Source organism: Strix aluco, chromosome 5, assembly GCF_031877795.1.
Source record: "Strix aluco isolate bStrAlu1 chromosome 5, bStrAlu1.hap1, whole genome shotgun sequence".
NCBI classification, from domain to species: domain Eukaryota; kingdom Metazoa; phylum Chordata; class Aves; order Strigiformes; family Strigidae; genus Strix; species Strix aluco.
In genome coordinates this window covers 63,727,656-63,744,905 of record NC_133935.1, presented here as the reverse complement: position 1 = coordinate 63,744,905, position 17,250 = coordinate 63,727,656, and the positions used below count along the sequence as shown (strand labels likewise).

Genomic DNA, 17,250 nt, shown 5'->3' with positions numbered 1-17,250 from the left:
ACTCAAAACATAAGCAGCAACAAGTCATAGCTGAATTCAGTTTGTCTCCAAAATGGGTGATGGAGGAACATGACTCACTGCAGTGCATTTCTCTGTGTGTGTATACACACATGCATTACATAGACACATATGCTTTTTAATATATATAATACACATATATGCACACACATTCCCTGAAACTAAAATTTCAATTTTCACATGGTTAATAAGAAGACGGTTTTATGTTGAAAAAAGTGTTCCATTATAACTTATTACCTACAAAACCAAGGATTTTTATTCTGTAGCACTGCATATACCACACGTGTGAGTGGTGTTCTGCAAGAGCTTTTTACTGTAACCACAACATTTTTGCAATTAAAAATAATGGAGGGGAGGGGTACTTCCTGTGGTTTACTTTGGAAGAGAATGTTAATATGAAAGTGAGATTTTGGTTAAATATCCTGGTGTATATATTTTTTCCCTTTTGGGATAATGTACTGTTTAGAGCACTTTTTTGTTGTTTGTTTTTGCAGTCCTTTATTTAAAAAGTGGAGGGGCTTAGATCATAAATTTTCTCTTTATCAAACCCTTTTGCAAAGTTTGCTGCCAGAGAATAAAAGAGCTTGTAAAATAATTTGGTCAGCGCGAGTTTAGTGTGTTGCCAGTTGGCGCTGTGCCTAGAGCTGAGTCAGGCTCTGCTAGAACTGATATACAAGCCAGTAGCTGTAAGGTCGTGCTTTACTGATATGTGTTGCAGAATTAGAAAATGTTATTTTTTATTAATAACACCACTGAAACAAACTGGTAGAAACATTATAGATATTTATAATTACTGTGTTGGGGTTTTTTCTTCCAAACTGGCTAAAAAGGTGAACTTAATAGAATCCATCAGTATGTGTCCTTCAAATGAAAGAAAACACATGTAAAAGTTTGTAATGCATGGCCTAATAGACCACATATTTCATCTGTTTACAAATAAAAGGCAAAGGTTATCTACAGTTGAGTTTATGCAAACTCTTTTGCATATTGCTTATGTTTTCTTCTAGGCTTCACAGTGGACAATTTGTCATGTTTGTGTTGCCTGCATATTTAGTTAGTTAAATTTGGTATGATGTTCAATAAATAGAAATGTTATTTAAGGGGTATGTGCTAGAAGATGAAAAAACAGTTCTGTGTTTAATATTTCCAATATCTTCTCAAGTTGTAGGTACTGCTAAATGATGATTTTTCATCTTTTTCATCTTTCTTAAACAGAAATGCACTTTTGTATTTTATTTATGTATTTTGTAACTATCTAGTGCTAAAGACTCCTTTGAATTAATCTTTTTACTAGCATTTGTAACATATGAAATTGCAAATGTATAATGATTGGAAAAAAGTGAATTTAAACCATTCTTCAGTAGATCAATGCAAATTATAATTGTTACTGTGATTATAAGGGAAGAAGAAATTAAGGATTTTTTTTTTTTTAATTCCTTACCTGATCATCTTTGCATGGTTATGATATGAGGAGAACTTTATCTATCAAAGGCTGTAGGTATGGCTCAGTCCAAGAATATTTAGAAGGGCTCTAAATAATGTGAATTGAAAAAGTTCCTCAAAGGGGGTATATTGGGCCCATCAAAATCTGTCTTTTAACTATCTATTTCTTCCTGAATGTACTGTATGTGTTAATAGGGCGTTTCTTTTTGGTGTTTGATAGTTTATTAGCAGTGGGTAACATGAAGAGTTGATGTTGACCTAGATTCAAGGAACCAATAATGATACTAAAAATTCAAATGCTGACTGACAAAGTGTGTTATTCCAGGAATTTTGAGGAAGTCCAGAAAACATTGGTAGAAACAGGAAATACGTCATTAAAAACTTTGACTCTTGTCCAATTATTTCTAAATAATATGAGGATTTCCAAACGATTATGGCTTATCTCCCAAATCTAGTTCCCAGTAGAAATAGATTTCTTTGTCCCCACAATATCTTTTTCTGGTATTTTATATTTTACATTCAAACCTCTAATATTTGTTTCTCTCCAGTTTCCCCCCTAGTGCTGAGAGACTTGAGATACCATTTTAACATTGTAGGGTTTTGAATGATTATTTAATTAGTCTAATGATCAGACATTTCAGATACAAGAATAAAGGGAAGAAGAGCCAACAATTTAGTGAATGCACTTACTTAGTATTTTGCTTTAAAGATAGATATCAACACAAATATTTTCCCTAATGGGGATGATTGGGCTGCGCATCTAATCCACATTGAAGAAGAAGTGGCAAACTACATTAAGACTACTACAGAAGCTTATATATTTCATTCTAAAACTGAATGCTGCCAACAGAGTACCACCAGTGTTGTGAAGCATGTATGTATCCCTAGACTGGACCCACAGGCAGACGGGCTACTGGAACAATGATGGAAACAGTAACTTCATTGACATGAAATTGGTGGCATACCATTCTCTATACAGTAGCAATTCCCCTAAACTAATATTTAGATTTTTTTTTTTTTAAAAAGCAGCCATAAAATGGCTCAGAAAGGCTTTGAAACTGAGGAGACAAATCTCTAGAAATATAACTGAAGCAAAGGATTTTGCATTTAACATGAAGTGTACCATATGTCTTTCAGGAACAGGAATAATGAGACATTTAATAGCTTTTTAATGCATCTTACTGTGTCAAATTTGAGGCACATATGGTACACTCCTAACTGCATTTTCCTTCTCTTATGGTTTTCTGTTGCAAACAAAGTCTTGAAAATGGAGTCTTTCAGTTCAAATGTTATTATTTATTTTTAATTATCTCAAATACAAGTAGTTCATTTTAAAGATGATTTTATATTTTTTCCCCTCAGGAAAAATTTGGGTAAATTGCTGCTCAAAAAGGAGTGATACAGTAAGAGCTTTAGGTATAATGAATTCTTTTTCAGAGCCAACCATGTACTTTCTGTAGTCTGTTATTCACACCTTGGGTTTATATTTTGAGTAATTTCCTTTAATATCCACTGTATCTTTTGCAAAAGAATTATCTTGGAATAATTTAATAAAAATACAGTTTGTGACCTGAAACACTTCAGAAGGGAACATTTTAAGGTCAGGGATACATGCAAATTGTATTTTGTATTTGCACATACCTGTTGTTTTGCCCAGCATGAACACGCCATTATTTTGTCAGTGTTGCAGGCACCAAGTGTTAGAATAGTGCTCCCTTTCCCACAGGTAAGTGTTGAAAAAATGGAGCAGATTTTTCCTGCAGTCTCCTAGAAAATCAACTTCAAAATCAGAAACAAATTTTCAGTACTGTGGTTCATAAGTCAAGGGAAGCACTAGCAGCTTTTCAGTCCCTCCATTCTGGTTTAATGGTTTTGAATAATGTAACTGAAAGAAGGTAATGAAAGGTGAATTCTGATGATCTTACAGTGTGTATTTTGCAGACTTTTTTTTTGTTTGTTAGACTGATGCAGTTATATTAGCAATACATAGGGTTGTGTAATCTTGGATAAACATGAGATTTTGGGTGGGAAGAGCCTATAAATATTCTTTATTCCGCCCTTCGGCATCTGCTTTCTCTCATTGGGTATGCAAACTAACGTGATGGAAGGTTTAATGTTGTTTATGAATGGTACAAAGTAGCTGAAGTTAGCTTGAAGTTATTGTTTTAAAAATACTTTCTTTTCTATTTGCTTTCTAGTGAAGCTGTTGGAGGAATGAATGAATCATAATTGCAGACCATTAAAACAAGGAAAGGCTTAATATCCTTGTACCTGTTTGTGTTGATAAGTTTTATTGCTGAGTGGAATTTCTGATAATTATTTGTTTGGAAATGAGATTCAATATTTGTGTACCATTTTGAGGAAATTAATATCGGCATTAATTGACAGTAACCGTGTCAGGTCCCGTTACAGATAAGAATTTAACCTTAAATACTTATGTCTCCAAAAAGGGAAATCCATCATGGTACAATTAGAGCATAAAATGTGATTAGCAGATATTGATGATGGGTTTTTTGAGTAATCTGTTTGGGCAAGTAGTTTTAGGCTTAATCTGCAGCCTTCTGTACAATGTCAGTTAGGATATCTGTTGAAAGATATATTTTGTAAGTAACTGCATTTTAAAATACACTACAGGGATGCATCAACAAGCACTGGAACTTTTAGAGTATGTTTTTCTTTATCTGTTTCCACCTGTGTACTCCTCTCTGCTCAGCTTTTTAGCTCCTCTCCTACTCTCTGTTTTGTATTTTCCAAATGAAGGACAGTAGTATTTTAGGTTGGTTGTTAGGTGTACTGTCTTCCAACATGCGATAGCATATGGAGTCAGAGCTCTGCTGTGCTATCATCTCCATTCATTGTGTTTTCATAGCTCTTGGTGACTAAAATGACTATCTGAAAATGCGTAGTTAATTCATCTTTCACTTCATAGCATCTGATTGGAGAGAGCAAAGAAAAGTCAGAAAGGTGATGGATAGGAAATCTGTTTAGACTACATGGTATCACATCTGTTCTTTGAATTTCAGCTGTGCTTGGTTGGCACCCAAGCAGTCCCTGAGCTGCCAAGCCTTGCAGGGTGGAGGGCCTCAACCCATCTCCCTCTGCTGCAGGAAGCCAGGTGGTTCTCCCTGAGTTACCTGTTCAACGGCATGATGCAGTTTATCCCTTATCCAAGGCACACATCTGTTGTTTACACAGCTGGTCATGCTGCAGTGGTCATCTTTTTGTTGGTTGCATATTGTATAGGAACAGTTTCATGAGACTTGCTACTAGAAATGAGCTGGCCACATGCAGTGGCTGGAAGGATCAACCTTGCCAACTCCTGTGTTAGAAGAAATGAATGCAACCATCCTTGAACACTGAAAAGTTCTTGCAGAATGCTGATGCTGATTTAATTGGTTTGTTGTTGTAATTTGCCTTGTTGTATCTTAAGAGTATGTGTACTTGGGAGAGGGTTTTTGTTTTGGTTTTTTACACAGAATCCCGTATTGTGTCTCCACTATTGTATCTACAGTAGTAGAATCAGTTCCTGTATCTCTGACTTTTTCTTCTCTCTAGTGTTAATATTGATTGTAGTATTTCTCTATTTTTTTTTTTTCCCCGGATTTCTGTCTCATCTTCCGTGAGATTATTGGCTGGCTTAAAGATCATTTGAGACAGTGTAGTTTATCCATGAGTTACTTGCAAGTAACTTTAGACTTCTGTGCTTTTCACGGAGAAAAGATTAATTAAATCTCGTAGGTAAGTTTCAAATTAGCTGCTGTTAATTCAAACTTCATTCTAGCTTAGCTATTGTAAATTTGTGCATAAAAGCTACTTAGTTTAAGTACTTATTCAATGCAGAAACTTACTTTTTCAATGTGGTCACTTGTTTCTCTATAGCAAATATAGCAAACTTGACCTGTGTAATTCTTTCTTATAAATCCATCTTACACAGAAGCAAAATACTAGCTTGTAATCTATTTATAAGGGATTGTTTTGTGTTTGTGTCCATGCCTAACTTTTTCTGTTTCTTTTTTTTCCTCTTCTTTTATTTTAAAAGGTATTTCTCAAGAGTGACCGAGTTGCAAGAATGGTCCACAGTGGAGGATGTTCTGCAAATGACTTCAGAGATGTTTTTAAGAAAAACATAGAAAAGAGAGTCCGAAGTTTGCCAGAAATTGATGGATTAAGCAAAGAGACAGTGTTAAGTTCTTGGCTAGCCAAATACGATGCCATTTACAAGGGAGAAGAGGACTTTTGCAAACAGCCGAATAGAATGGCCTTAAGTGCTGTATCGGAGCTGATTCTGAGCAAGGAACAGCTTTATGAAATGTTTCAGCAGATTCTAGGGATCAAAAAATTGGAACATCAGTTGATTTATAATGCCTGCCAAGTAAGTATTGGTGTCACTCGGTTCTGTTATGTCCAAAATATCTCCCACCTGCCAACAGGTCAAGTGCTTCCTCCCTGTGTGTAGAAGCCTTTATTTTTAAGTACATCTCCACAGTCCAAGGAGATGAGACCCCTCAGAAAGGAATCTTTGCATCATCTGATCACTGGAGAGCACTTGGAAAAAGGGTATGCCAGACTACAGGGATCTATCTCCTAAATCCTTTTACAGTGTCACAGCTCCAGTGATTTGGGTGTTTCTGCAGAATGTTCTATGGTCTATATACCTGCATACCCTCATATAAGTTACATATGTATATACATACATTTGTGTGTATGTGTATACATCTTTAAAAGAAATTTGCTGCCATAAATAGATAGGTGGCAGGTGATTGGATTCAGGATGTTCTTTGCCATTGAGTGTCTGGAAGGTTGGTACATTAGAACTCAATGTGCTTCATTTCAAACGCTATCTACGAAGCTGATTTTCATGTTTTTACTTTGTTGCTTTGTTGGATAACAGTGATGTTCCCCATAAATTACTGAGACCAAGACAACCAGTCTATTCAGCAGTTGTATTTGGATTTATATGTATAATCTATCACTAATCAGTAGTGTAAATGGTATGTAAAAATATTTTATCTGGCCAGTTTTCATAGTGATGCAACTATAAATTAGCAGTTATTTAGGGAGGAGAAAGCTGAAAAAAGCGAGGTATTTATGAAAGTCTTGCAACCAACCAGCATGGATGTAGCATTTAAACTGAGCTCCCATAGCTATTCTGTCTATAAAATAGTACGCCAGACTACAGCTAATCTGCTTTTCATATATTATGCTGAAGGTTGGCTTGTAGTTATGCGCCATCTTAATATGGGAACAAATGAGGATTCTTGGACATTGTTGCCTACTTCATTTGTGTATTAGTGTGGCATGAAATCATGTAACTCTTCTATGACTGAAACATCTGTTGTGTCTAATGATTCGCAGGGTCGTAAATCCAACTTCGTAATGAAAATACTATAATATTCTGCATCAAATTTTGAGGGCTTTCTGTTTTTACTGTGAGCTCTTTACCAACAGGGTGGAAGGAGACTTCTGAATTAGCAGTGTTTTGAATGGAAAGAGATAGAAAATATTCCTTCTTTTTTTCCTGTTTGCCCCATCCTTCTCCTTTTGTCTCTTAATTCACATACATGTAAGTCATGAAGCTAACCTCTGGGATATGCAGGTTGGTAACAAGATGAAGCACTGAAATCTTGGGGGATAATCCTGCTTATTTGGGTTTTTCGTACAATAGAACATAGAGGCATGGGATAATTCAGTTTGGAAGAGACCTCAGGAGATCATTCAGTTCAACCTCCTGCTCAAACCAGGGTCAACTGTAAGGACAGACCAGGTTACTGAGGGCTTTAACCAATCAGGTCTTAAAATTTCCAAGAATGGAGATGGACTGCTCAAACTCTCTGGGCAAGCTGTTCCAATATCTGAAAACATGAAAAATTAACAATTTTTTTCCCCAGAATAGATAACCCGCTATTTACAGTAGAAACTCTGTATGGATTCCTCCCTCCTCTGGTGTCTGATGATTGCTAAATCTTACTTTATATGTCACTGTGAATGGTCAAATCTGCTGTTAGTCTGTGTTGTGCTAGAGGAACACAAACAAACGTGACTGTAGAGCTTTGAACAATTAAACAAAAAAATTGTTCCCTTAGTCTAGAAGTGGTTCTGATGATACAGTCCACTAGGTTCTTGTATCTGTATACTTGAAGACTTCTTTACTTTGGTTCTTAATTGTAGGAATGTTGATGGAACAAAACTACTTGGAAAATAGCAACAATTTTCTGTCTGTTCTTGGTCCATAACCTATGGAGAGTCTGAAACATGGCAGTGACTCGTTTTTGTCTTCTACCAACGGTAGAAATTTGAGCACGGGATGATCTTCTTTTCTATTTTTTGAATTGCAAATTAAAGAGGAAATAATCTTGTGTTAGGTAGGAAGGGATAAAGACTGATTGGTCATCCTGATGTGTGCAAAGATGACTGAATGACATTAAGAGAAGACTCTTCTCTTGCTCTTCCTGGTTTTGACACTGAAGGTTGTAAAATCTCCTGTGCAGGTCTCCAAAATACACATTGTTTACCCTGGATTTGTATAGGTATTGGAGGAGGGGAAGAAAGGGAGGCCTACTTCTTTGGGAACAGATATAGAATCACGTACATATTTCAAGCTGGGAAGAATGGAGAGGGAAAGGCTTCAAGCCTATACCCTTCTTATTTGAGGTTCTAGTTTTCTGAAGATTATAGTTTTCCAAGGCAAGGATGAGATTACTGTGCTAAAGCAAAAACTTTAATTATGTTCTCCAACAGAGCTTCTACCAACCATATATTTCATATCCTGTTCCTGTGGTCCAGTCAACCACATAATACAGCAAAGGTATGAGAAGAAGCCTGTTGCAAAGAAACCGACAACAACATAGCCCTCCTAGGAAGTGTATTGCAGACAGCAACCAGTCTCTGATAATGTAATGCCTTTTCTCCCTTGGTGAAATTCCTTATTTTTCATTATAGTTTTAATAAATATTTTAGTTTAGGCTGTATCTTATTCCTTTCTATTGACAGTGTATTTCTAGAAGATGAGATTAAGTTAGAGTCAGATTTCAGTCAGCACCAGCAGTTTTCATTCTGCCCTAGAAGCCTCTATCTGTCTTTGTATGAAAATGCTCACTTTCATTTCCCTTTGCTGCTGATGTTTAGAATACTAGAGACTTGCAGATAATGATAATCAATAGTGTCTGGGAGCAGTGAGATAAGTGAAAGTCCAAACAGATGTTAAAATTGTATTTTTGATAGAGGTTTTGATGAATTGGCTTCTAGCCTCTGCTTCTAGCAGAGGATCAGATATATGAAATTCTGTGTATTTTGCAGCTCGGAGAAACAGCTGCCCTTAACAGCAAATCATACAGTTATATTTTGTGCAGAAAACTCTGTATTTTTCTTTCCCCCTTTTTTTTTGTTCCTTCCAGCCCTCCGGAAATAGGAAACAGAAAAATGTCTTACAATGTCGATGATAAGAGTAAATTACACTGCACCTACAGGACTGCTGAGCAGACAAGGATGCTATTTGTAACAGTAGGAGGTACTGTCTGCCAGTCTCCTCCTTGTGACCTTCTCTGCATTTAGAAACTTTTTATTGGTTTTCATCAGCTTTTGCTCCCCAGCCTGTTCTAAATGGAGCATTCCCTTCAATTCTTAATCAGACAATTCTGCTGGGGTGTGGGTTACGCTGGTTCCGCACAGGTTGCCACTCTCCATCCTTTGTGTGATAGCAGTGAGAAACAGTTCAGTCAATCAGCGCAAGAACTTAATCAAAAATAAAGTGAATAGTAATAGAGCAGCTCTCTGACGTTGTCAAACACAGTCCGCATAGCTTTGAGAATTTTATGCATTTTTCATTGAATAACTTTTTGTCACAATCTTTTAACATACACTAAATGCCCAAGCTTGTCCTTAGGTAGTGAACATTAGCAGAACGTTCACATTAGGATGTTGAAGACTTCTATGAACTCGTTTTCAACTTTACAATTTAGAGCAAGGCCAGCAACTGCTGCCAACCACCTATATCTCTTTGTGATTAAAAGGTTCAATTTTGTAAGTGTTACCACTTTCACCTGATTTTTATTTACATTGTGTTGTCTTGAGATGTGTTTTATGATAAAGAAATTGCCAGTTAGCTGGAACTTAATGAGCTCCTTGACTTGATTTTGAGATGCCTGGCTGCAATGAGTTGTTATGGTTTCTTTGATTTATAGAGATCAAACATGATACAGTCTTTTTTTTTTTTTTTTTTTTTTTTTAATTATTCACTGATGTAGAGGATAACTTTGACGCAGAAAGTCAAACTGAAAGTCAGACTCAGACTGATGTGTGGTCATGCACTATTATTACACCACTTCACCAGTACCAGAATTTCTGTACCAGGTAAATCATAACTCCACAGAGAGTTTATTTTATTTTGAAAGTACCTTTATAAGGTTGACTTTTTTGGCTGATCTAAAGCCCTTGTCTTGGGTGCAGAGAGGAGAGAACAACACTGGTTTTCATAATGAAAAGAGTTCTTGCAAGTCATATTCTCTTCTCTGACAGGTAATAAATAATTTTGAGAATAATGTAACAGTTTTTAAGAAGAATTAATTGCTAAGTCTTCTACTGTCAACTTTTTGGGAATCAACCACAAACTAATTCCTCTGGAAATAGCTTTAGATAGTACTTTGCTGCAAGATATAATTTTCTGTTTAAAAGCCTTGTATTGTGTCTGGTTTACATCCTTTGCTATCTTTAGCTTTTACAAGATGTAACTCTTTGTATAAGTGTCTAATATTGAGAATGATGAACTATATTGTATCTTCCATAATAAATTTTTGTATTTTTAATTACGAGAATATTTTCTGTCAAGAATTTCTCCTAAACTGAAGTCTGCTTATGGTGCTCAATACAAGTGGACTCTTTCGCCCAGCACTTCACTGAAGTCCAGTTAATTTATGCAGTCTTGGAAATAAGTCAAATTAAGGGCAGTTTAATTTGCAACAAGGCCTTCATGACTTTTAAATGTTTGTAGTTCTGATCCTTTCCTCAGTAAAATCATGAAAAGTAGTGCAGTTATCTCACGGATCACAGAATTTCCCATACTTCTGGATATTTTTCTTAGAAACTTTCATACCCTATATAAATTATAGGGACAAATGCAACTTTATGAAGCACAAAAGATAATGATATCTTTGTACAGAAAGTTTCAATGTAGAGTTGACAGTCTTCTTCCTGAAATAAACAAGTGTTAAGATTCCACTTAGTATATAGACCAAAACTTAAGCAGATTCATTAATTCTTTAAGTTGAGGCAAGGCACAGGAAAAAAAAAATGGTTTGGGCTGTATGTTATAGAAAGCATACTGTTACGCAGTATATATATCTGAGTCTTTTTAGTCAAAAGAAAAAATGCTGGCTCTGTGAGATGTTATAATGTGACCATGGCTTCAGCTGAGCCAGTATCTTTCCGATGGTCACCAATGACTGGCATTACTTATTTCATGATAAATTATACCAGATACAACAAAGTAACCTCTGAAAAATGTTGGCAAGGTCCATTGCTATATTTTCAAGGTACCATCAGGTGTTAGATAAGACATCCACTGATGTCTTAAACATCCCTCTGGGCTGAAAATGTGCTTTTACCTGGCCCAAGATATTCCTACTCTCCTGTTTTTTTTTTAAAAAAAAACCAACCAACCAACCTCGTGCTGATCACCTGCTTTATACAGAAGATTTGCTGCCTTCAGGCCTCACCTGGTAAGAGGTTACTGCTGGGTAGCCAATGCATGCCCCCAGCATGGGGCAGGGTTTATTTGCTCTCTAGATAAAAGGCAATTTTGTAGAGTTTGCAGAGTAGACAGCAGGTAGGGCAGGAGTGAGGGGAGAAGCTGTCTGGGCTCTCTGGGGGCAGAAGGGACTGCAATGGTATGGGCGATCTCTTGGGAGAAGACAAGCAGTAATTTTGTGTGACTGTGGGAGGCTATAAAGTTATAGCTAGTCTTCAGGTGCTGACTACATTTTTATATGATAAATGTGAGTCTGGAAAGTTTCTGCGCACATGATGCAATACAGTATGCTTCCTTACAGAACAGGTCAGTGCTTTAAAACTGTCGTATATGTCTGTCAACCTGAAAAGTGTTTCATGCCTCTGATAACAGAAGTGTTCAAATGTTCACACTTCAGGCCTGTTCACACATAAACACTATTGATTTCTAGTACCTGTAAATACAAGAACATATCTTTTCCCATGCCCTCCTCATCATAACAGAATCTGCTTTCTGATTGATTTTTCCCTGTTTTCAAGGGGAAAAAAGATCTGCTGCTGTCTGTTCGTGAGAGGGCAGAATAATTCAAACCAAATATTTCAATGGAGAAATAAGTTGTCATTTCTCACAGGATTTTAGATGTTGTCTTTTCTTCATGAGATGTCACTCTTGATTACATGCACGTAGGCATTTAATATGGAGTTATTTTAACAGTTACCTTTTTAAATTTTTTTTTTTGCTGAGGTGCTTCATTTGTTCAAGAGGTCTGGAGAGATCTTGCTCAAAACAAAAGTTTCAGTGCTTTTGAAAATAGTGCTACAACCTCAAATATTTCTCCTAAGATTACTTCTGTAATAAGAGCATGAGAAATCCAGAGCTAAGCTGAACAATGTATGTCAGGCCAGTTTGGAGTTTCAGCTTAATAACATGACTTCCGATGAAAAAGGAAGTCTTGGAACCCCCAAGTGATTCAGGTCTGTTAACACACACTGATGGTATGTAAATGGCGGGCGGGGGGGGGGTGGGGGGGTGGGGGTGGGGCGAGTTTTAGCTCCTGTAAACAAGTGTTTTTTCTGTAATAGCAGAGTTTACTTTGGAAAAAAAAAGTCTCTGCCCTAAAAGATGTTGATTTGTTCTTATTTAATCTAATGATAGAAGAATGATGGAAAGAATATTAAAGCATCCTCAGAGAAGCAAGTTACTTTTTTAGCATGTTTAAATATCTGACTGTGAACAATGTTTAAAAGCCTTGCAAGTTACATAATGGAGAAGTACTTCAAAATATTTTTCTTTGTAGTTGAAGGAATACTGAGAAAATACCAGAGAGAAATGTGTTGGCAAGAGTAATGCCTTTTCAGTGCTTGAGGTATTGCAGTATCCTTCTTACAGGCAGCTATTGGGTGAGAAAAATTGGCTTTGGCATCTACATTTAAAAGGAAGACTTGAGTGGGACATCTGAAAACCATGAATATGTTCAAAAGTTTACTTGTTCAGTATAAGTGTTAAGGAAAAACATTGAGGGATAGCTTTTCACTTTTAATCACTTTTAAGACAAAATTTACATGTGGGTGTTTCTATTATAGAGCATTCTGTGCATATTGTGGCATCTGTTCTTGTGTTTTGTTTGCATCTGTGTGAAGGAGTTGGACATGTATGGACTCTAGTAGCCTGAGAGACTACCAGCACTTATGGACTAGTGAATTTACTTGGTTTTTCTAAGTCAGCATCCTTCGAGGCCTTTTCTCCTGTATATCACCTTTCTTGACACAAGAGGTAAGCCAGGCTTGACTGAGAATCAGCAGGGAGAAGCTGAGAATTACCCCTAGCCTGTCTTGTGCCTCCTCTGAGGATTGAAATCATCAGCATTGGGATTTTGGCTGCAGATCTTTCTTTCAAGCTGTTTTGTTTTCTAAGACTGTCTTTGGCATTCAGTGAGTGCAGGAAAACAGCAGCAGAATGGGCATAGTAGCATAAAAAAATAAGGAAGTTGGGTTTGGCTTTGTTAAAGCAGATCCTTTTAAGCTGCTTCTATTTTTTACCTTTCCCTGTGTTTCTTCCCCTAAAATATTCTTTTGGAACCTTCATGAGGTAATTAATGCTGTTTTGACATTATCTTGAGTTCCAGATCCAATGGAATTAAGCTTCTCAACACTCGAAGCCAGATATATCCAGCATTTAACTTGCATTTACATTAACATCGCCGGTGCATTTGACTCATCATGTTTAATATTACCAGCTGAGGATAAAGTTCCTCTACTTTGGTATTGAGCAATAAAAATAAATCTTTTCTCCCAAAGGCTGTTGTATTAATTTTTTAAATTTTTGTTTTGTTTTTAAGGAGAGATTCTGTGTCTTCAGGTAAATAAATAGAAAACAAATAATTTTTAGAGCCACATTTCCGGAGTGATGGTTAAGTTTATTGATGTGTCTGATTACTAGCCTATATGTGCATTTGAATGCTTATGAGCAAGCTAAATAACTTAATGACCTGTAGCATGAATTTGTCACCTGTTCTGCTTAAGACATGGTAGTATTCTGTATTATTTAGGTTTGTTCCTCTGCAGGGTTTTTCGTCCCGAGGTGTCTTCAGCAGCCAGTGTGAAGCCAGCAGAAGCAGCTAAAAACGCCACAGTAAAAGAATGAGCCTATGTTTCCATATCCCTCTCACTCACTGGTACTGAATGTTTAGTTCTGAAACTTAGCTGCTTTTTTTCCGCCCATTTTTGTAATTTTGAAGGGAGAACCCTCTTAGCCATCCCTTCTTGATAGGAAGTTTCTTTGCAACTGGCTGCCTGGACAAGGTTCATACGGGTTCCTGCACTCCAGTCACTCCAGAGGGAAAGATGTAGGTAAATTTGGAAATGAGCCAGCTAATATATATGGTAGATACATATTTTAAACAGAAATATCAAAGCACAGCCATAATAGAGGATAGACTGTCCTATGCAAGAGTAATTGTGTATGTAAAATGGCTGAGGGATCTGCAGCTCCCTGAATAGGCTATAATTTGTGTGTTTATTTTTTATCCTCTAGGGAGGTGTTTTTGTGGCTGTCCTAAAAATGAGAGAACTCTCAGGTCACCTTTTCAGCTGTCTTTTCTGCTGAGGCTGTCCTAATCTCTAGGATCTAATCTCTCAACCTCTAATCTTCCAAGCTGTCCACCCCAGACACCCTCTCACCCTAAAAGAGGATTGATTCTCAACAGAAGAGCTGTCATGCAGGGAGATGCTCCTTGGCCTGTCATTTATTCCCGTATTTTATATTACAAGACTCAAAGGTAGTTGTTCATATCATCTAGATTGAGTCTGGTGTCAGTGCTGAGGCTGTCTGCTTCGTGATTAGATGTTCATAATTTCAAACTTCTGACATGTTTACAAGAAAGTGCCTGTTTCTCTGTAGGTCTTCTATAGGTAGGTGGATTATCTTCATTTTAGTTTTCTGCTACAGGCATGAAAAATTCTCAGGCCAACTGAAGTAAGACTTTTTTGGTCAGTAACATGAGTAGAAAGAAGAAAAAATAATTGCAACCCTCAGTCTAAAACTTTACAGGCTACTGGGAAGGAGAAGAGTTAGAGGAGAGTAAAAATAGGATTCATGTGTACTTTGTGTCCTCTATGGGAATCTGTTCCTTGAGATAACAAATTAATTGACTTCCATGCATTTTAGCTATAAACAGGAAAAATCTGAAATAAAATTGAGATCACATATTTAGTAGAAATGTTGACTTCTAGCTGCTGTTGAAAGGATCTGTTTTATGGTAAGCACTCTGGGGCTATGGCAGAAGAAATAGCCTTTGCAAATGAAGTAATGGAAAAGTCCTTCCATCACCTCCAAATAAACTGTTTTCCTAACTGGTCGTGCAGTGCCAAGCTTTTCTAATGTGGGAACACTAGGGCTGCCCATAAATGAGGGAATATAATACTGAGCCATGTCTGAGAGAGCCTCCAAAGGTACACACAATTTCTGGAGTATCTTTGTTTTATTCCTAGAAGCACTGTAAAATCATGCTCCAATCAATCTGGCACAGTCTTCTCCCTGTACTGTCTTTCCTCAGGAGACTGGAGACAGCAGGATCTTGCCTGAAACACCTATCCCTCCTTCGGGAAACTTAATCCAACCCGTATTTCAGTTTTACCATACTGGAGCAACTATTATGTTTTACAGATGGATAGCAGACTTTCTGTAACTGGTGTTTTGCCACTTGTCTGATGTTAGTAGTTTCCTCCCATGCCCATGTTCCCAGGAGGATGGAAGCTGGAAGATTTTAACTTCTATCAGCAGGAGAATGACTCCCTGTCTCGCTGCAATTGTTCATCTAGAAAACTGGTTCAGGACCCTGGTGGCAGAGGAGGATGAGTGAGTCCTGTTGTGGGAAAAATGCATGTTGGACACCTCAGATCATGGGACTGGGACCAGCAAAAAGATGAAGCAACAAGTGTTAAGAGTTTGGTGACTCCACCCTGTCCAGAACAAAGGCACCCAGCTGCTGGCCAGACCTTTTTACTTGCTTCTAGTGTGGATCTGTGATGTTGCAGAGAGATTCCTGAGGCTTATCTAGCCTTCCAGCTGGTGCCCTTTGCTGCTTGTCTGTGTGAGCACCAGTCATGTGACCCTGAGGAGATCAAAGGTGACTGTAAGACTCTGAGAGCAAAGGTGGCCCAAGGTGACACATCCGACCTGTACAATTGATGTAATCAGTGAGGCTTTGACCTTTGGTTGTGGCATCTTGTTTTGAGAAGAACTAGTAAGAAGTGATAGAATGAACCTGACAAGAAAGCACGGACATGTTCATGGACAGGATTGCTAACCTAACACAGAGGATTTTAAACTAGGTTTGTTAGAAGATAGGGAGCTAATCTCAGGGTTAAATGAGAAAGCAATGCATGTGGAGAAGATATGGATGGTAGAAGGCTACAAGGAAGATGATAATGTTTCCTCTCAGAAAGAAGAATGTTCATAAGTGTGTCTACACTAATGCCTACATAATAGTGTCTACACCATTTGGACAACAAAGAAGAAGTCCAGTCTCTGGGTTAAGATCAGCAGGGAAAGTAGTATTGTTATGTTGTGATGGGGGTCAGTTACAGACCACCTGACCAAGAGGATAAGGCTATTAACAATTAAAAGAAGTCTCCTAGTGTCAGGCATTGATCCTCATGGTGGATTTCAGACACCTGCCACCAATCTGCTGGGAGGTTAACATGGCATTGTGCAAGCAGTTGAGGAAGTTTCTAGACTCTGTTGGTAACAGTTTCTGAACACAAATAGAAAAGGAGCAGTTGGGATTAGTGCTGTTTGACCTGCTGCTCACAAATAGGGAAGAGTTGGGGGTGAATGTGACCACAGGTAGCAGCTGGGCTGCAGAAATCACCAGCAGACAGTTAGGAGTTGGAGGAAGGCTGAGAAGGTAAGCTGTGAAGTTACTCCTAATTTAAAGAATTGCTATGCAGAGACCCTTAAGAAACTGCAATGTGGGGAAAAGGAGCCCAGTAGTTCACTGATTTCTTAAGAAAACATACTAAGAGCTCAGGAACAAGCCATCCTGTTGTACAGAAAGTTTGAGAATTATAGGCTTTGCCTTAGTCCCTGGAAAGACTGGAGCCACAACCTCTTGCAATCCATTTTCACATATGTAAAGGTAATCACTGTTAGTTAACAGGGATACCAAGAGTAAATCATGCCTGACCAACCTCACTGCTATCTTTCATGAAATGACTATGTGAATAAGGAGAGCAGTTAATGGTAATGTACCTTGACTTCGGTAGGACTTTCAACCCATTCACGTTTGTAAGTTGAAGTATGGTCTGGACAAGTTGACTATTAGAGGGCTTGAAAATTGACTAGGTCACAATGCTGAAAGGGCCGTAGGCAGTGGTTTAAAAGCCTGGTTGGCAGCTGGGAACAGAGTACTCCAGAGTTCAGTGTTTTTATTGACAGCTTGGATGATGAGACAAAGTCTGTCTTTAGCAAATTTGTGGTCAGTACAAAACTGAAGGGAAGGGTGGTTCAGCTGGCATGCTGAAGCGTTAAGGGTGATCTTGAGCATTAAGCTAACAGAAAGCCCATGG

General features: G+C 37.6%; 1 protein-coding gene across 11 annotated transcripts in view; it reads left to right on the top strand.

Moving 5' to 3' along the window:
- The window catches only part of CADPS2 (calcium dependent secretion activator 2), a 322,674-nt gene that overhangs the window by 105,391 nt on the left and 200,033 nt on the right, over window positions 1-17,250 (top strand). For all 11 annotated transcript variants that reach the window (XM_074827609.1, XM_074827608.1, XM_074827605.1 and 8 more), the window contains exon 3: window positions 5,501-5,833. In XM_074827609.1, coding sequence (XP_074683710.1) covers window positions 5,501-5,833 — 333 coding nt within the window. The remainder of the gene's footprint in view (window positions 1-5,500; window positions 5,834-17,250) is intronic.